Genomic DNA, 21,515 nt, shown 5'->3' on the forward strand with positions numbered 1-21,515 from the left:
GATTGTCCTCCCTGTATGTCTGACTTTCCAATAAAAAAAAATGAAATCTTAAAAAAAAGACAAGTGGTAACAGCTGCTAAAAGTTAAAATATATTTCAGAGCTTTAAAAATTTTTTAATCTCATTTATTTATATATTTTTTCTATGAATTGATGGACTAGTTTAACATGAATTTTAAGTCTTGTGTCCCCAGAAATAGAACAAGTGAGTAGTCAATTCATAAAGGCAGCTTTTATGTTTCCATCTCCATAGAGAAACTTGTGAACAGCATTCTATAATGTTAGTAATGATTGCTCTCAGTTTGTAAACGTAGTTATTAAAACCACTTGATTAGAGGTTTGATCTAAACCTGTTATTAAAGAAAAGATTTTTATATTCAAAGAAATATTCTAAGCCGATTTTTAATGCTTTCATCATTTTGTGAGTATACAAGAAGATAAAAATTGGTTTTACCAAATGGGAGGAAGTAACAAAACATTAGTAATAAGCCAAAGTTGGCAAAGTTTGTTAGCATGAAATGTAGTTTTTCACAAACCATTTGTTCCTATATACAGATATTTCCCTGAGACACATATTTCTCTTTGGGAAATAATGTTGCAATGCCTATTCTTTCTAATTGCATACTTAATGTTCATTTCCTGTAAAAAAACAAAACAGAACTGTGCTTTGTGGTAAAAACTGAAAAGGGCATTTTCTTCTCACTCAGCAAGCTGCTTCCTGCTTCCTTTTAGTGTCTTCTGTGTTTTTAATAACCTAAATAAAAGAGAAGCCACAGTACTTAAAGCTATATGTTCTGGCAATTTGTTTTTATCAGACTTTTATTTACTATAAGTTTAGACACTCAGAGAAGATTTCACAAATTTTAGTTGTGAATAAATTGTTTTCTGAAAGGTTTTGCCCAAGTTCTAGAGATACAGCTTCTTTGTAAAAGGTCACGGTTTTGGCATTATCCTCATTGGTAGAATGTCTATCATTATTTTAAAGAGGAGGAATATTAAAGTACAGTTTTTATTATTAATCTGGGTGTATTTGTTTCACTTATTTAAGTATCTCTGTAAAGTAAAAAAACAAAACAAAAAAAGAGTTGTTACCAACTGTTTTTCTGAATTTAAGTGCATTTAATGATGGAAGTACATTTCTTGAAAACTTAATGCGTGTTTCATCTGTCTTCTGGGGAATATGCCAGGAGTCTTGAGTGGGCACAGAGCTTTTCCATACTTTTGTGCCTGCTTTATAGAGTAAGTACCGATACCTTTTTGTGAATTATATTAAGCCTCCACCAATTTCCTTAAGCCCCAAACCTAACTCTGCTACCTTTCCTTCATAGATAATCTCTGTACTTTCTTTCCCTTTGGTTTCTTTTCCGCTTCCTCCTTTTCTTCTTGACAAAAACCAGACAGGCAGATAGAACTTCCATTTACTTTGTTGCTCCCAATTTTCCCAGTTGTTGCTGGGCCAGACCGACATCAGGAGCCAGGGACTCAATCCCAGGTCTTGCATGTGGGTGGAAGCAGCCAGCTCCTTTATTTGTCGCCTCCTAGGATATGCATCAGTAGGGATGTAAGTATTCCATCCCTACTTTTTAAAAAATATTTATTTTGTTGTTATTGGAAAGTCAGATATATAGAGATATATAGTCAGATATATGGAAAGATCTTCCATGTGATGATTCACTCCCCAAGTGACTGCAACGGCCAGAGCTGAGCTGTTCCAGCCACAGATGCCAGTTGCCCTTAGGTCTTCCATGGAACCATATGGGATCCTGGCATGTGCAAGGTGAGGACTTTAGCCGCTAGGCTACTGTACCAGGCCTCTGAACAGATTTTATCAGCTGTACTTGCTTCTGGTAACATTAATACCAATTGTCAATTCATATTCATTGTCCGGTTTTTTTTTCTGGATTTTCAAGAATAGACTGCATCGTTTTCTTTCAGTTTGAAAACTGATTTTATTAATTTGAAAAGCAGAATAAGAAATCTCCCATCCACTGGTTCATTCCCTAAATGCCAGCAGTGGATGGAATGGGGCTGGGATTGGGCTGGATCTGGACTAGGACTGGGCCTGGCTGAAGTTGGGAACAGTGAACTCAATCCAGGTGTCCAACTGTGGTGGCAGGAACCAAGCAACTTGCCTCTTAAGGTCCACATTAGGTGAAAGCTAGAATTGGAAGCAGGGCCCAGATGTTTAACCCAGGTACTCTAATATCTAATATGTGATGTGGGCATCTTAATTGCTAGACCAGTGCGTACCCCCAGAATTTGTAAAATATAAAGATGATTGTTGAGTTATGCCAAACTAAAGGTTATTTACAGCATTACGCCCACAAAATTAACAGTGCTGTTTCTCATTGTTTTTTTCTTTTTTGTAAAGCTTTATTTAGAAGGTGGAGTTACAGAAAGGGAGAGAAATAGACACATCTATTTGCTGTTTCACTCAAATGGCCTCTATGTTTAGGGCTTTGTCCAAGTCAGCAGCCTGGAATTTCCTTCTTGTCTCCCATATGTAACAGAGGCCCAAGCTCTTAGGCCATCTTCCGATGTCTTCCCAGACACGTTAGCAGGGTGTTGAATCAGAAGTGGAGCAGCTGGGATTTGAGTCAGAATTCATGGGCTGCTGCTGTTGCCAGGGAAGGAGACTTAATTTGCTGTGCTACAACACCAACCACTCTCATTGTTTGTAAGTTCTTTTTTCAGACTTGTTTGGGGAAAAGGATGGCATGGTGATTTAAGCATGTGGTTGTGAGATCAGATTTTCTGGGTTGAAATTCGAACTCTGCTGTGCGACTTACGTGAAATGATTAACTTATGTGCCCCATTTTTTTCATCTATAATGTGGTGATGATCAAGCTGATCAAGTTTTTTGACAAATGACTGAATGAATGCCTGTAAATATTTAATATAGAGTTTGACACATATTAAATGCTTAGTAATTGCTAGATATTTTAAAATAATACTAATATGAAAACATTTTGATAATATTAAATATTAATGTTACTACTATTTTTAGAGGATTATTGAAATGGAAAGTGTCTAACGTGATTTCTAGGACAAGTTCATTGTATTATGTCAGTGAATTTTAATTTGTTTTTAAAGGGGAAAAATATTAACCAAATTGAACTAAGGGTATGATTCATAAAGTGGATATAAAAATTTATTCTTATCCTCAAGTAGTTTTCTTCATATTGGGTACATAAAATAGGATGTAATGATATTATGCTCTAGCTTAGTACATAAAGTACTGATGGAAAGAATCGCTTCATACTGAGTAATCAGGGAAGGATGGTAGATGGAATGTATTTAGTTGGGGTTTAAAAAGCAGTAGGTTGGGCCCGGCATGGTAGCCTAGCGGCCAAAGTGCTTGCCTTCCATTCACTGGGATCCCATATGGGTGAAGCTTCTAATCCCGGCAGCTCCGCTTCCCACCAGCTCCCTGCTTGCGGCCTGGGAAAGCAGTCAAGGACAGCCCAAAGCCTTGGGACCCTGCACCTGTGTGGGAGACCTGGAAGAGCTCCTGGATCCTGCCTTTGGATAGGCTCAGTTCCTGGCCATTGCAGCCACTTGAGTGAATCAACAATGGAAGATCTTTCTCCTGTCTCTCCTCTTCTCTGTATATCTGACTTTCCAATTAAAAAAAAAAAAAAAAGCAAAAAAAAAAAAAAACCAACACAGGCTTTTGACTCATGTGGCAAGAATGGTTAAAAGGACAAAGCTTCAGACAAATGGTCAGAATCAAGACAGCATGATTTGTGTTTTATGGGAAAAGGAAATGATTGAAGCTAGCTGGAAAGTGTTTGGGAAGTTATAGGAAATAAGATTGTATTAGATTATGGAAGGCTTGACATAAAAGATCAGAGGAAACTTTTCCTGCACTGCCTTTTTTGGTAGCATAAATTAGTGACGCATGCCTGGAAACTATAGGATTGATGTCAGTCTAATGGAGAGGTAGCATTAGTTCAAGCAATATTTTTCAACATTTTTAAGCAGTGTAAAACAAATGAAGGTGTTAAGAAAAACAGCAAAAGCTTAGCAGAAGTATGGTTTTCTTGATGAAAACAAGTGGTTTTAAGAGTTAGTCCATGGTGGTAAGCTGTTTGATGAAATAGTGTAAAGAAGCTATAGAGACATTTTGTTGAATTAAGAACTTTTTCTGTTTAATGAAATCCACTTCCTGTAGGACGCACTTTCTATTCCATTTCAATTGATTGTCACTGAAGAAGTTAAAATTCAGTGAGGAAACAAGAACACTATAATGTGGGCTTCAGATGTCTGAGGGCTATGGAGCTGGGTGCAAATTCGAGTGGGCTTTCAACTGTTTTGGTATTTTTAGTTCTGTTGTTTTAGTTAGTGCTTTGGTTACAGAGTTAAGTTGAAGAGTGGCCTGACTTAACTGGCTCTCCCCAAGGAACCCTGTTATTCTGGGCTGCAATTTTGTAGAATTAAAAGTGATTTTCCTCCCAATGTATATATCACATTTTAGTTAGAAGACTGTTACTTTTTGAAAGAAGGAAATTCGAGAAAGAAGCAGTGATTAAGAGGAATCAAGATGCCAAAAAATAGTGCCTGTAAATTATAATATTATTACAACCTTTAACAGCCTGTATCACATGCAGTAAGATATTGTTATGTAACCAATGTACCAACAATCAGTGAGAGTTAGACTGCTTCTGGTCTACATCAAAGAACTGAAAAGCCTGATATGCTTTTAATGCCCTGTATTAATTATGTAATGGGTTGTGTTGCCAGCCGCATCTGTATGTACTGGCCACATGCCGTACCCAAAATGGCGCCGGCCGGAAAAGCCACACCTTGGTTCCTGGTGGAGAGTTACGTAGCTTTCGCGGTACTGCGCAGGCGCCTAGCGCATGCGCAGTGAGCTGCGGCATGGCCGGCGCATGAACACTGGGACTGACGAATGCACAGAGCAGGTTGGTGGGGCGGGTGTGGAACCACAGAGTTGAGCAGGAGGAGGCCTGTATCCCAACCCTGGAGACTCTCGGATCCTCACCAAGGACTATATCCCAACTGCAAAGCAGGTCACAGGGAATTGGAGTGACCTCGTAGGCTGAGAACTCTGAGGTCATCCATTCCCTATTGGATCTCCTACATGGGATAGAAGAAGCCCAGATCCTTCTTCACAGGATCTAATGTCATCGGAACAACAGCCAGGAGCCCTGAGCGGTCCTCATACAGAAGAACAGTAAACTTCCTTCGGACCTTGGGAGAAGAGCTTTCTCTGGTCCTTATTTAGCTCCAACTTGGGATCCCCACCCTCTGGCAGTGACTATTCAGGGTCACTCCAGAGCTTTCCCCCCCACCCCAAATTAGATCAGATAGACAGAGACCACCAATAAGAAAAGCTTAGAACCAGACAGGAAACAGTCAGCTTGTACTCACATATACCTTACTAGGTAAGACACAAAGATTAGTTACTCCTCACTAAGGCATTGAAGATTTCTCTGTACACCCTTCCTAAAACTGTTCTGTACCTCAATTGTTAACATATGCCTTGTTAGAGTTATAAGCCTGTTTGGATAGCCTAAAATTCACCAAGTTCAGTAAAAATCATGCTTAAATACTATAAGCTGCTAAATATAAAAATGAAGATAGACAATGAGGCAGCTGAATAGAACCCTATGACCATCTTAAGGTGTATAGCAGCTGGTGGTACATAAACTTAAATTGAAATGTCAATGAACTAGTCACATGATGTGGTTAAGAACTTGAACTTTCTAACATATTGGTCACTCAGTATCATGTCAGTTAACTTCTTAATGTTGTAAATTGTTGTTGAAGTTGTGTTGTGTGTTTTCATTGGAGGGGATGATATTCTGCCAGCTCTACTTTCAGACCAGGGATGGTCTCCCAATGAAACTATTGAATTTATCTGGACAATAAGATTTTGGAGTCTGCATAGTTCATGCCCACAATGAAGGAATCCTGACTGGACATGACTGTAAAAATATGGAGGAATTCAATATGTGGGAAGGGGTTAGGGGAAACCCAGAGCCTATGAAACTGTGTCATAAAAAGAAATTAAAAAAAAAAAAACAAAAACCAAGATGGTAGAATAGGGTAAGGACACACTTAAACAGACGAAGAAATATTTAACCAGTATGCAGCAGAGAGGGCACATTCCATGACATAGGAGAGGACAGAACAACAGCACAGGGGTACCTGGAGACTGAGAGACACGGAAAGCACAGGGCACAATAGTGTGGTGTTGCAGTGACTGAAACACCAGCAGCATTCATGGAGCAGCATTCATGGGAAGGGACTTTTCACTGGGAGCTCCGGCGGTGAACCCAGACAAATAATTGCCCTTCGTGCTGGTCTGTTTGATTTGATCAAGAGCAGAGACAGAGCAACAAGTCGCAGATGGGTGCTTCAGGAACAGGGTGGATTTCACAGCCCAGTCTACCCCCTACAGCTGACTCGGGTGCCATTTTGTTTAAGGAGGCAAAGGCAAGGGAAAGGACTGAACATACACTGAGCTGGGAGTGAACTCATTTCTGACTCTGCGAACTGGAACCACATGGCATCCTACAGGTTCCATCAAAGATAGGTCCACGTAGCCCTCAGACCTGGCAGACTGCAGATCAAGAACTCTAGTAGTGGCACATCAGATGCCATTTTGTATGGTATGGCAAAAGTTTTAAGACTACAGGGACAACAGTGAGCTGCAACATGAGTTCTCACCAAGCTCAGTGGATTGCACTGGTCCCACAGAAAAATAATGCTGTGACATTGTACAGGTCAAAATAGGTTCATGTGGCCCTCAGACCTAATGGCCAAAATTTTCTGGAAAATTAGCACCATCAACAATCTAGCTATATAGGACACCTGTTGCCTTCCTAATCCTGGGACCTGCTCTAACCAGAAGTGGGATAAAGGTTGTACAAACAATGGTGGAGCCACAGCACAGTGTCACAGAAGGTGGAGACTGGTGAGCCAGGAGCTGGGGCTACGGAGGCCAAGGTGGAAATCTAACATAAGAACCCAGACCTGGAGCTCGCTGGAGAGAGTGGCACAAGTGACTGCAAACAAAGAGCTGTGTGCCAACAACAGTAAGTAAAATTGAATTGTAGACCTGTGGGTGACACAGCTTAGAAACACATGCCAAAGGAGAAGAATCTGCTGACCAGAAGTACAATGACCAAGAGCAAAAGAAGAGACAAAGGCACAATGAATATTACTGAAGACTCCCCTGCAGAGGAGCAAAAGCCTTTGACAACTTCAGAGTTAACTGAGGAAGATGTCAAGAAAATGAAGGATACAGAATTCAAAACACCTGTTATAAAACTTCTTATCAACAATGAGAAGCATGTAGAGCAGGCATTCAAGGAATTTAAGAAATATGTCACAGTGGAAATGAATCAAATGAAAGCTGATACATTAGAAATGAATACAGGGGAGCAAATTAAAAGTACAATGGAGAGTCTCCAAAATAGAATGAAGCAAGCAGAAGAAAGAATCTCAGAATTGGAAGATATTTCCTGTCACCAAAGGAAAACAAACAAGAAGCTGCAAGCAGAACTGGATCAGGCCAAAAAAGATATTCAAGAATTGAAAGACACTATTAATAGGCCAAATATAAGAGTTATGGGAGTCCTAGAAGATACAGAAAGAGAAGCTGGGATTACAGTTGTATTCAATGAAATAATAAGGGAAAATTTCGCTAATCTGGAGAAAGATTTGGGAAACAACATCCAAGAGGGGCACAGAACTCCCAACAGGCTTGACCAAAAGGAATCTTCACCATGACACATGATGATCAAGCTCTCTTCAATTGGACATAAGGAAAGATCCTTAAATGTGCACGTGAAAAAAATCAGTTGACATATAAAGGAATGCCAATTAATCTCACAGGAGACCTCTCACAGGAAACTCTACAGGCCAGAAGAGAATGGAGCGACATATTCCAGATTCTAAAAGCAAAAATTTGCTGGCCCAGGATAACATATCCAGCAAAGCTTTATTTTGTCTTTGAAAATGAAACAAAAATTCTTCCACAATAAAGAAAAGTTAAAAGAAGTTGCCTCTTCCAAACCTGCCCTACAAATGATACTTCAAGATGTTCTCTTGACTAAGAAAAGAAATAGCACTGAACAAAACCAAAGACAAACGTGAAGAACATCCCAGTAAATTAGTGACAACAGAAGACTAAATCAGTGAACAATTTGTTGCTAAAATGACAGGACCAAATTACCACCCATTCATATTAACCCTGAATGTAAATGGCTTAAGCTCAATCAAGCATCATGGACAGAAGATTTTCCTCTCTGTATAGCTGACTTTCGCATAAAAATAAAATCTTAAAAAAAAATTTCTGCTCTATTATTGGGGACCTACATGAGCTTGATCTCTTCATTTTCTTAAGACAGTGCATAAACCTTGAATTTCATTTGATATGTATTCACTTTCTAAAATGTAACCTTCAGTACAATTTTGAACAGAAAAGTCTTTAGCACTACTAATTAATACAATCTGTTATTGTTACTAATACAGTCAGCTTCTACACTTGAGCAAACAAAAGCCGTGAACCTAAAGCAAGATTTAGTTGGCATTACTTTTACAAAGGTGGAAATTAATAATTTAAAGTTTTGTTGCTGATATAATTAAGCTTCCACAGCTTTGTATATCTTTTCATTAAAATTGCATTTGTTCAATGATATGTAGTATTTTGGGGATCTTTCAGTTTTAAAATAAAAACACTTTTTTAATTACAGAAAGACCCAAATGGGACCAGTAGTTTGCCAACTGGAAGTTCTCTTCTACAAGAAATTGAAGTACAGAACGAGGAGGTGGCAGCTTTTTGTCAATCTATTACAAAGTAAGGAATTTTTCTTTGCAAATTGTAAATTTTTTAAATACTCATTGAAAAAGCAGCTTGAAAACTTTATTAATACTAATTCATAAATCTAAAATTTTGTTTTCCTTTGGCTAAAATTTGAAGTCAACTGTAGTTGATTAGCACATTATCACAAACTACAGTTGAATATCTTTACTTGTTTTCTGAATAGTTAGATGAAAAAAAATTGAAGTCAGGCGGCACATTTCTGATTGTCTTTTAACCAGGTCCTTTATTAATAAGGTTTATATATAGATTTCAACACATTTGGGAAATGCCTATTTGTAGTATTAATATTTGTTAGCATTCAACATATTCATGAGGTGGTAACAGGAAAGATTAGGAGCACAAATATATTCTGCAGATTAGAAAAAGACATTCTAAGATAATAAATATTTCAGTCTTCAGTATGTGTAATAAATATTCATTATAAGTAAGGAGATCCAGAGAAGATACCTACAATGCTTGCTCAGCTGTTTAGCAGCAGTGCCAGATCTCCTTTGCCTCTAGTTAACTGTGTTTTCCTTTTTGCTGCATCACTGTCTTGTTAGGGCTTATGTTGAATATACTGGAAACCTATCTTGAAGTGACTGAAACCAGGAAGAGCCATGTATTGGCTCACCAACCCAATTAGCAGAAAGAGGAAGGATGGGGCAGAGTTTAACAAGATCCAGGAATTCATATACTGTATATCATATCTTCTCCCTTCAGACTTTTTTTCACTCTTTTCTTTCTTCCTCCATGCACATTAGCTTCATTTTCATTTGTTGCAGATGGGGCTTCTGAAACCAGAACTAAAGCCACTGGTAGCTTAAACTTCACGCATATAATAATGATCTTATTTAACAGAGAAAAAATGCAGTCCTCTCAGCCAGCCAGATAGCAAATTTTATGGCAAGAACAGTGGAACAATTAACACTGTGCCTGCAGGGATGAGATCTGCCACTTCACCATTTGGAGATTTATTCTGAATCTAGAGTTTTCCTTGGTGTGGTCTGCCTTACGCATATCAGTGTTTGGAGTTCTCAATCTTTTTGGGGTATATACATCATCTTAATGTTAAAGACCTTAGTAACATTTAACTTGGGTTTTTTGGTGTTAATGCTTCATTAAAATTCAACTTCCTTTATGTTACCTTTTAACTAACACTTACTTTCCCTAGAACACTTGGGAGGTGACTATAAATGGAGCGATTTTTCTTGGCCTATGTTATTCATAACTGGCTTGTTTCTTGAATTTTTCAGGAGGCATTTAAAAAAGAAGGGACATTTATGTGAGTTAATATTCAAACTGCATGCGTTAGAAATTAGTTCTGCCATCATGCCATTGTGTCATGGTTTGGAAATAATTTGTATTTTTGTTTCCTGTTTCTTAAATTTTCTTCCTAAAACAAGCACTACATAACTTTCTGTCAGACTGTGTTGAGTAACTGCTACATTACAGTTTGACAATTTGAAAATTTGGCTTCCTGGATTTTCTTCTCCTCCTACATTTGACTGTTTTTATTTTTTGTAATATATGAGGATTCATTTTTTTTTTAATCTTAACATTTATTTATTTTTCTTGAAAGGCAGATTTACAGAGAGGAGGAGGAACAGAAAGAAAGCTCTTCCACCTGCTGGTTCCCCAATTGGCCACATTGCTTAGAGTTGTGGCAATGCAAAGCCATGAGCTTCTTCTGGGTCTCCTTGTTCCTGGCGTCAGATTGGTTCAGCTCTGGCCAGTACAGCCAATTGGAGAGTGAAGTAGTGGATGAAATATCTTCCTTTCTGTCCTTCCTTCTCTCTGTAAATCTACCTTTCCAATAAAAACAAAGAAATCTTTAAAAAAAAAAATGATAAAGAAGAAGAAACTGTCAAGATATTTTTGCTTGTAGTTAATATTAGTCTATGATTAAAATTTCCTAATCATTAGGAATAGGGCCCGGCTTGGTAGCCTAATGGCTAAAGTCCTCACCTTGCATGCGCTGGGGTCCCATTTGGGTGCCAATTCATGTCCCAGCTGCTCCACTTCCAACCAGCTTCTTGCTTGTGGTCTGGGGAAGCCATGGAAGATGGTCCAAAGCCTTGGGACCCTGTACCCACATGGCAAACCCAGAAGAAGCTCCTGGCTCCTGGCTCTGAATTGGCTCAGTTCTGGCCTTTGTGACTAGTTGAGAAGTGAACCAGTAAATGGGAAATCTTTCTGTCTCTCCTTCTCTCTGTAAATCTGGCTTTCCAACAAAAATAAATAAATGTTTAAAAAGCAAAACTTAGGAATAGTTAGTTTTTTGTTGTTTTTGTGAAATAATTGAATTAATCTTCTGAAGGATTTGGTACTAATTTATTACTACATATTTTTATTTTTTCTTTTCTTTTGATTCATATTTATCATAGTTGATTAAGCTCATTATATCTGCAAGTTATAGATTCAAATTAAGTTATTTTAAGTATGCTAAATACCAGCAAGCATTTTTTGCTGTTTTATGTATGAGCCTCAGGATGAGAAACTGCTCTGTACTTGGTCTTTTTTTGAATAGCTTTCTAGTCTCTTTTCTTCATGCATAATTCAGATCTAATGTTTCAGCACTATAATAATGTCGGGCTTTATATCTACACCTAATTAATTTTGTTTTAAACAATACTAAGTGTACTCTTTCTTGAAATGATGTTAATCCAATTAAAATCTTTTAAAATTTTCATTTCTGTCTTCCTCTGGCCTTCAGTGTTAGGTGATTTGGTTATCTATATAGAAGTTTAGCTTGACTGAGCACATGGTAAGATTTTAGTGGATACACGCAGATAATAAATTTCCTGAACTATGGAACCCACAAAACAAACGTGTATTCCATTAGTAGACCTGAAACAAATGCGAAGGCTGGAACCTGTTTTTCAAACTACAAAAAAAAAAGTCAGTTAAAGTAAATGCACAAGTTGAGGACAGCATCAGTGCCCCCTTTGGTTCTGAGAACGGCAGTGCTGGCTGGAGATGAGCCATACACCATGTTCATTATATTGAGAATTCCACCACCTTGCTTTTGTGAATGCCGTGAATACCTTCACATGTTCTTTCACTTCTCCAAGGTTTAGACATCATTTTGGAGGGATGAAAAAAAGCCTTTGTGGTGCAACAAAAACCTGTTGTCTTTGTTTATTTGTTTTTGTTTTTCAGTACCCAGAACCAAAAATAATGTTTGTAAGGAAAAAAAATTGTTAGGGAAAAAAACTTTTTTAAAGGACAAACTTACCTCTGCCTTTTACAATTTGGGAGCTAAATTTCCTATATTGGTAATTCATTAAATTAAAATCAATGCTATTTGGGGTAATTGTACTGTGTGGCATAAGAGTCAGAAGCAGGGAACCTCATTTAATGCCGTTTCTCCAGTGTATGCTTGGGTAATGTTGATGGTGTTACCAACATATCCTGGCAGGAATTCATCTCTTCCAGTCCCTAGATCCTTTTTATTTAAAAGATAAATGCTGCCATTTGGAATTTTTGATAGATGTTCATTTGTTGTAGGTCTTCTAGAGTTGGGCAATCACAGAACGGACTGGCTATAAATAAACATGTGAAGCCTTGTTTAGGGCTCTCAAATGCAGCTTTCAAAAAAAATTATTTGTTTGTTTGTTTGTTTGTGGACAGATTGAAGGCCAAATTTCCATATACCAGTCACTGCACAAATCCGGGCTATTTGTTAAGTCCAGTCACAGTGCAAAGAAACCTCTGTGGAGAAAATGCTAGTGTGAAGGTCTCCATTGAAATTGAAGGATTTCAACTACCAGTTACTTTTACCTGTGATGGTAGGTTTGGTGCTTGCCTTTGGCATTTTGCTTTGCTCTGTTTAGGAGGAAAGTGTTTAAAATGCAATGTTTATCATTCTTACTTGAAGATTTGTATTTATTTAGTTGAAAGGAATAAGAGAAAGAAAGTGAGTTCCTGTCTTCTGTTTCATCACATGCCTCAGTTATTGGGGCTGGGCCCAGGGGCCAGAAATGTTGAGCCAGGTTTCGTAGTTGAGTGGAAGAACTCATTTACGTGAAGTGTCGCCAGTGCTCCCCAGGTCCACATTACCTGGAAGTTAGAATTAGAATACAGAGCTTGGTTCCAAACCCAGGCATTCTACTGTGAGATCCAGGTACAACCTAAATACTAGGCCAGGTGCTCACTCCTTATTTTATTAATAAACCAACTTTGTAATCATCAGGTGTTCTTTCCTAAGAGTGTGCATATGATAATTTTCTGGTTAGGATTAGTGGAAAAAAAGGTTATCTTTTAAATACATGTTCCCTGAAAAATCAGTGACACTTGGCCTGAAAGTTATAATTATAACCTAATTCTTTCCCCCTTCCCATTTTATGTCAATTCGTAAATGCTTATTTATAAACTACTGGATATTAAAATTCCAAATATCTTGCCAGGTCCTTTTAGAAAGATAATGAATTATTCGGCCCGGCGCAGTGGCCTAGTGGCCAAAGTCCTTGCCTTGAATGCACTGGGATCCCATATGGGCGCTGGCTCTCATCCAGGCTGCTCTACTTCCCATCCAACTCTCTGCTTGTGGCCTGGGAAAGCAGTAGAGGAACGGCCAAAGCTTTGGGACCCTGCACCCGCATGGGAGACCTGGAAGGGGCTCCTGGCTCCTGGTTTCAGATTGGCTCAGCTCCAGCCATTGCGCTCACTTGGGGAGTGAATCACTGGACAGAAGATATTCCTCTTCGTCTCTACTCCTCTCTGTATATCTGCTTTTCCAATAAAAATAAGTAAATCTTAAAAAAAAAAAAAAAAGGCGGGCCCGGCGCCGTGGCACAGTGGTTAAGGTCCTCCTCGCCTTGCAGGCCCAGGATCCCATATGGGCGCCAGTTCTCTCCCGGCAGCCCTGCTTCCTTTCCAGTTCCCTACCTGTGGCCCGGGAGAGCAGTTGAGGACGGCTCAGGGCTTTGGGACCCTGCACCTGCGTGGGAGACCCAGAAGTCTCCTGGCTTTGGACCTGCATAGCATTGGCTGTTGCGCTCACTTGGGGAGTGACTCATCAGACGGAAGATCTTCCTCTCTGTCTCTCCTCTCTGTATATCCGCCTTTCCAATGAAAAAATAATAAAAATAAATCTTAAAAAAAAAAAAGGCAAGCGCTTTTTTATTGGAAAGTCAGATTTACAGAAAGAAAGCTCTTCTGTCCACTGGTTCACTCCCCATTAGCCAAAATGGCTGAATCAGCTAATCCTGGCTCCTGGCTTCAGATCAGCACAGTACTGGCCATGGCAGTCACTTGGGGAGTGAATCATCGGGCCGAAGATCCTTTTATCACCAAAGTCTGTAGCACGTTTTTTGTTATTATTTTTTTTAATATTACTTCTTTCAGAGTTTTTTGCATTTTACAGTGTATGTTATTTTAATGGGACTTGAACAATTTTGACCCAAGAATTACGCAATTTTTTTACTTTGGTGGTTATAACTAGAAATATTTCCAATGCTTGGATACTTTTTTTCTGGTTCTCATGCTTTTGGAGGCCTTATAAAAAATAGAAATCTGAAACAGAAATATTAGCCAACAATAGCAGTCAGTCTTCTAGTTTTTGAAAGAAACATTGTTTTTTAAACATATTTCAAATTTTAGATGGGAGATCTTGAAAGAACTATAAAACCATTTTAGATGGGCAATCTTATATAACTAGATACGCAGTAAACTAAGGTAGTACTGAAGTTGAAGAACAAAGTAATTGATTATTTATGAATGCATGTCTGTTATGTATATCTCTAATGAGAAATATCAAAGTTAGTTTAAATGTAAAATATTACAAGTGTTAGTTGCAATGTAAAATATCAGTAATTTTTGAATACTTAAAAATATTTTGAATGTATTATGTTAATATTATTACAATTAATTTTACCTCTCTTTTTTCAGTGTGACCATTAGAAAATTTTAGCCTGCATTTGAGATGTTTTACTTTTGTTTTACAGTGTTGTCTTAAAAGTCATACAGTATGGATAGGTATACCCTGAGTGATAAATAAGCAAAATGGAAATAATGGTTAACTCTTTTACAGTGAGTTCTACTGTAGAAATCATTATAATGCAAGCCCTTTGCTGGGTCCATGATGACTTGAATCAAATAGATGTTGGCAGCTATGTTCTGAAAGTTTGTGGTCAAGAGGAGGTACTGCAGAAGTAAGTTTATTCACTTAAATACTTAATAACAGCTTTGGAAATTTCATTTTTAATGACTTAAATTACAAATGCTTCAAGTTAAATTTATATTCCAGAAATACATTGAGTCCTATTTAATTGCTGCATTGGGTTTATAAGCTTATGTTGAAAAGTCCTATGTCTAAAATAATATAGTAATAAAATTTCAGAGATAAATAAGATATAATATTCTTCAAGAACCTAATAGCTTCATACAGGAAGATTTTTGTGCTATTAAATTGATAGTTACATCATTCCATACTCTATTTTCCTTTTGTACTGTTCTCCATTGAGTATTGTTAACTCTGCATACAGTACTCAGCTTGTTATTTCCTTTTGCTTGCCAGAACACCATTATTTTTTTTCTTAATCAGGTAACTTTTTTATGTGTAGCATTTAGTCTAGTTGTTTTACAGATCTTATTCTTAGGCCATTGGAAATGTCCTTACTCTTCTTGTTTTCTTCTTTCTCTTTGCTTTTTGTCTTTCTTCATATAGAATGATTTTTTTTAAAATGTTAGTGTTTGGTTAGAAAATTCTCTTATTTTACCGTTCTCTTCAATATCTATTTTATTCCCTACCTCTACAATTTTTCATTTGACTAGAATAGTACTGTGAATAATTACTGTTTCTTAACAGTAATCATTGTCTTGGAAGTCACGAACATATTCAGAACTGCCGAAAATGGGACACAGAGATTAAACTACAACTATTGACCTGCAATGCAATGTGCCAAAATTTGGCTAGAACAGTAAGTGTATACCCCTTTAAACTGACTTGAGTTAGTTGAATTTGAGTAATTCTATTTATTAGCCATTTTTAAGTTTGCACATTTTCTAAGATTCCTGGATTAGTCTGGAGTTATCAACTTATCTTCAACAAAAGTCTTTAGCAGCTAATGGAAGGTAAGTTAGCACATTCAGAGCTAGAGGTATATTGAACGTCAAAGTGGAGAAATGAAAATTGAGTATGTTATAAAATAGTTTCACAAGAGTGAAAATGTCAGGAAAAAGGAAAAAGGAAAGATTTTAATACTATGAGTTGGGGAAAGAAAAAGTTAACGTGTACACCAAATGGAACAGTTATTTTTTCACAAGATGAAAGCTGTTATTCTGTTTTAGAACATTTAGTACTTTCTTTGAGGTTAAGGCAAAGTAAAATGCAAGTTTAGGCATTGATTTACTGTATATTAAACTTTCCATGAATTTGAAAGTGAAGATTTGCTCTCTGAAGAAAATTATTCATTTGTGAGTATTTTGGATGAAAAAATATCAGCCATTTCCACTTTTTTGTTTGATCTTTACTCTTTGGTGGAATTTATTTCAGTTGGGTGAAAACTGTTTTATGAAATTCAGTACATTTTGGTAATTAATGGTAACTTCTGTTTTCACTTTCCTAAGGGATGATGATTTTTCATAATATGGAATGGCAAAAGAGGCTGGTGCTTTGTTTTTTGGGAGATGAGAGGGAATGGAAAAAAACTTGATGGTATCATTGGAAAAAGAAAGCAACAATTCAGATGATCTCTTTCCCATCTGGTCCCCACCTTTATTTGATTGCCAACCATATTTAAAAGTGTACTCTATATTTAGAACGCAAGTCGTTTTTGCATTAAGAGTTATTTATAGATCAGAAACTAGACTTAAAAAGTATTTTATGTTTTCCGTTTCAAAACCAAATCAACCCTTTTTTTTTTCCAGAATATTTACTTACTTTTTTTCTGAGTCATTTATAGATAATGGCTAATTCTGATGAAATTTTATGTTTATTTTATTTAATTCTGAAAAATCACTTCCATCATGTTTAATCATATTTGATTTAGAAAAATAAAGGAGCAAAATGTATATCTCATCTTGACATGTACACTTGTGTGTTTAGGCGGAAGATGATGAAACACCTGTGGATTTAAACAAATACCTGTATCAAATAGAGAAACCATATAAAGAAGTTATGACAAGGTAATGTATCTGAAGATTTTTACACACATAAAAATTTTTTGGTGATTTAAACAATCTTTTTTTTTTTTAATGTAGTATCCTTTAGCCACAATGATGGTTCTTTGTTTCAGACATCCTGTTGAAGAACTCTTAGATTCCTATCACAGCCAAGTGAAACTTGCTCTTCAAACAGAAGTAAGTCTTGAAAACATTTTGCGTAATGACTTAGTCATTATTCTTTCTTTTTCTATTTTAAATTCTGGTGATGACATTGGATTAAATATTTTGAGACATTTTAAGTTACATTGTTGATATTTGCTGTCTTATTTTCTGACCTACTGACTAACCAGAATTCTCACTAATGCTGGAGTCCACGTGTTTACTCCCCTTTAGTTTTATTACTAGAAGGAATCTTCTAGTTAAATCACATTTCTAGGAATCTTACTATATACTAGGTACTTGAGCTTTAAAAACGAATGACCACATCCCTGCCTATGAGCAACTTGAAAATTAGTGATGGAGAATTTAAACAATATAGCAATGTGGTATCATAAAATTAACATACAGGGATTCGTTCGAGTTTTTGATAGAGCAAGAAAGAGTACCTTACCCGGTTGAAATGTTCAAGGAAGGCTTCCTAGGAGGGGTGGTTCTTGAGCCAGCTCACAGTTGAGATTGTGAGTTAGTCAGAAGAAAGGTGAGAACAGAAAACAAACAAGCACACAGATGTGATCATTGTATGGAAGTATGAACAGTTCTGTATTAGGGTGTAATGTGTGAAAAGAAAATTAAGAGTCATAGTAGACATAACTAAACCAAAGTTATGTCAATTTATAATTTGTAATCCATGTTAAGGAGTTTTACTGTATCTTCTAGGTCAGGGAGCCATATTCGGCCTTAGTCCACTTTCTGTTTCTGTGAAGACAGGTTTTTGAGCATAACGTAGTTTGTTTACATGTTGTCCTTGTTGTTGGCATTTGTATTCCAACAGTAGGAACTGAAACAGAGACACTATAACCTAAAAAGCCTACATTGTTTATTGCTGGCCTTTTCATAGGAAAAAAAGGCTAAGCCCTACACTAGCTAACTAAGGTACTGTTAGGCAAGGATTAGAGGGTAACAGGGGGTGACTGACTTACTTAATCTTAGACTCTGAAATCACTCTGACCAAACTGTAAAAGTTTGATTTAAGGCGACAGATTTGGTTTCAGAGTTTTGTGTGTGTGTGTGTGTGTGTGTGTGTGTGTGTGTGTGTGTGTGTGTGTTTAAGATTTGTTTTTGTTGGAAAGGCAAATTTACAGAGAGAAGAGACAGAAAAAAGACCTTCGATCTGCTGGTTCACTCCCTGAATGGCTGCGTCAGTTGGAGCTGATGACCCAAAGTCAGGAGCTTCCTCTGGGTCTCTGGGCACAGGGTCGCAAGGCTTTGGGCCATCCTCCTTTGCTTTCCCAGGTCATAAGCAGGGAACTGGAAGGGAAGTGGAGCAGCCTGGACACAAACTAGTCCCATGTGGTATGCGGGTGCTTGGAAGTAGAGGATTAGTCAGTTCAGAAAATGTCCCAGCTCCGTGTTTTTTTTAATTGTTATTAATTTACTTATTTATTTAATTATTTATTTATTATTGGAAAGTCAGATTTACAGAGATGAGGAGAGAGAAAGATCTTCCATCCACTAGCTCTCTCTCCTAAGTGGCTCCAACGGCCGGAGCTGAGCCGGTCAGAAGCCAGGAGCCAGATACACTTTGCACCCATATGGAATCCTGGCGCGTGCAAGACAAGGACTTTAGCTACTAGGCTATTGGGCTGGGCCCCCCATGTGTAGTCTCAGTGAAAGATAATGACTGTGTTGAAACTGAAAAGGAGGAAACTAATTAACAATATTTGGGGTATAAAATTATTATTTGGGGAATAAAATTGGTAAGATTTGGTTGGTGATTGAATATAAGAGGAAAGTGTATAGGAAGACTTCCAATTTTTTAGTATATAAGCATATTCTTACATTGAATATCTTATTACTAAAAATCTTGTCATGTGTGGCAATGAAAGAAGGAGACCATACTCCTTGCCTCCAAGTAATTTGTTTTGTAGTTGGTGAGATAGGCTATCAAATAAACTAGGAATATGCGCACGTGCACATGTGCTTCAAAGTGTTCACGAATAAATTGAATTAAAAGGTAAGTTTATTTTAGTGGATAAATTTAAAATCCATGATAGATTTTTGATAATTCACAGTCTTCATGAACTTTTTGAAGAGCCCTCATATACATGGGTTTCAGCATATCTTTGCAGCAAAAAGAAATCTCTCACCTTTCCCTTAAGCTAGCCATCCTTTAAAATTTACTTCTTTATATTTGAGAGGCAGAAACAGAGGTAAAGAAAGAGGGTTCCATCTGCTGGGCCAGGCCAAAGCTGGGATGCTGGAATTCCATCCACATATGTCATGGAGGTGATAGCAACCCAACACTTGAACCATCACTTGCTGCCTCCCTCAAAAGTGAAGGGAAAGTGGATCCAGGACTTGAAACTCACGGCACTGAGATAAGGGGACATGGGTGTCCTTAATTGGTGTCTTTTGTTGTTGTTGTTTTTGTTTTTAAGATTTATTTATTGCTTTGAAAGGCAGAGTTACAGAGAGAGAGAGATCTTTTACCAGTTCACTACCCAAGTGACTTCAACAGCTGGAGCTGGACTGGTCTGAAGCCAGGAGCTTCTTACTGGTCTTTGTGGGTTCAGGGACCCAAAACACTTGGGCCAGCAGCTGCTGCTTTCCCAGGCATATTAGCACATAGCTGGATTAGAAGTGGAACAGCGAGGGCTCTAACCAGTACCCACTAAGCCAAATGCCCATCTCTAAATTTAGTTTTTAATTCCATTTTCTGTGAATGCTTTGAAGTGTCATTGTGTTAGTATTGGGTGGGGTATGGATATGTGGATGAGAAAGAGAGGTAAATAATAAGTGCTAAGTGAGAGGGAAAAAGGAGGAAGATAATATTGAAATTTTGAATAGAGTGTTCAGAGAAGGCCTCGTTGAAAACATGAATGGTAGTGAAGAGCTAAAGGAAGGAGAGGGAGAAGTAGCATACCAGGAAGAAATTTATATGGTCTGTTTAGGCCTTTATAGCTGCAATAGAGTGAGGGAGACAGGCAAGAGTAAACCAATCTGCTGCTGCCAGGGCGGAATGAATGGGGTTTGGAGAAGGGATGACATATAAGGAGAAAAGAAAACACAGAAGTTTTTTGAAAGCAGAGCAAAGAAATCCTGTCTCTGAGAGAATGGGGTCATTACAGTGCCTGTCCTGGTGACATTTGTTTGTGGAACAGTACTTTATGTTAATTTCATTCATTTGTGGATCTACTGAATTATCTGCATCCCAACCAGGAGGTCCTCAGGCGGATCATCGCATGCTCTGAGGGTGGAAGAGAACAGAACTTGCGTCCAGTCGTCTTAGGAATGTGTGCTGCCTGGGGCTCCGGCCTTGCCAAGCTTGGCCCTTGTCAATGCAGCTTTCATTCTCAGACGTTTGGCACTAGTTCTCTGTCCTCCCCTGGCTGCTGCTGTCTCTTTAATGACCTCCATCATCTGAATTTAGTAGCTTAAGAACAACACCTGCCTCTGAGCTTCATCAGCTTTTGCCCACTGCTGGCGTGTGTGCATGCAGAGTGTTCTAGGCGAGTTTGTGCTCAAAACAGTGTCTACCTGCGTCACAAATCAACAAGGCATATGTTTTTCAGGAAGTGGAGAGGAGATTGCACGTACAAGTGGTGACGATGTAGGACTAAATTCTGTGGTGGAATTTGAAGCTAATGTTTAGAGAACTTATCTATAGATTGGCTGTGGAATGTGAAGAGAGAGAGGGATTTATGGTAACTTTCAAAATGTTCTATCTGAGCAGCTGGAATTTTCAGTATGAAAACTGAGAAGTAGAGATTTGAGGAAGATCAAAAATTCAATTTTGGACATTATATTTGAAATGAATGTTATGCATCCTAAAAAGATGCTGAATAGGCAATTTTTAGGGATTTAGCATTTTCTGTCGGCGTTCCAAGTTAGAGGGAATAACTTAGGAAATCAGAATGTAAACCATATTTTGTAGCTATGAGATTACATGAGATCAACAGGTTGATCAGTGCAAGTGGAAAAGTTAGTTAAATAAAGCAAAAGATTGCACATTCCTCTGCAGTGGCCATACCATTTCTGTTTTTCTTGTGACAGAACTACTTAAAGTTAACTGGTTTTGTAATATTCATTTCCTGTTTTCCTTTTTTCCCATTCTAATCAGGCTTTCAGTCTTAGCACTTCCCTGAACTGTACATATTTAGATCAGCAAAGACATCTGTGATCCCAAGTCCAGTAGTCAGCTTAGTCTTTATTTTTCTCAACCTTTATGTAGATTTGTATGTCTGTGCTTTTTAAAAATTTTTATTATTAATTGACAAAAAATGGTATTTGCTTTCAGTGTACTGTGTTAAATTTTGATATGTGCATATATTTTACAGTATCAAATAAAATAAAAGTTTAGCATGTCTATTTCCTGGAACATTTCTTACTTCTTTATGGTGAGAACATTTAAAA

General features: G+C 37.6%; 1 protein-coding gene across 2 annotated transcripts in view; it reads left to right on the forward strand.

Moving 5' to 3' along the window:
* PIK3C2A (phosphatidylinositol-4-phosphate 3-kinase catalytic subunit type 2 alpha) overlaps positions 1 to 21,515 on the forward strand; it is a 101,554-nt gene that overhangs the window by 40,150 nt on the left and 39,889 nt on the right. For both annotated transcript variants that reach the window (XM_040989038.1, XM_040989039.1), the window contains 6 exons: positions 8,725 to 8,828; positions 12,468 to 12,625; positions 14,869 to 14,989; positions 15,646 to 15,757; positions 16,885 to 16,964; positions 17,075 to 17,138. In XM_040989038.1, the coding sequence (XP_040844972.1) occupies positions 8,725 to 8,828; positions 12,468 to 12,625; positions 14,869 to 14,989; positions 15,646 to 15,757; positions 16,885 to 16,964; positions 17,075 to 17,138 (639 nt within the window). The remainder of the gene's footprint in view (positions 1 to 8,724; positions 8,829 to 12,467; positions 12,626 to 14,868; positions 14,990 to 15,645; positions 15,758 to 16,884; positions 16,965 to 17,074; positions 17,139 to 21,515) is intronic.

The sequence above is a fragment of the Ochotona curzoniae genome, unplaced genomic scaffold, assembly GCF_017591425.1.
Source record: "Ochotona curzoniae isolate NIBS_2020 unplaced genomic scaffold, NIBS_Ocur_1.0 contig_517, whole genome shotgun sequence".
Classification (NCBI taxonomy): Eukaryota; Metazoa; Chordata; class Mammalia; order Lagomorpha; family Ochotonidae; genus Ochotona; species Ochotona curzoniae.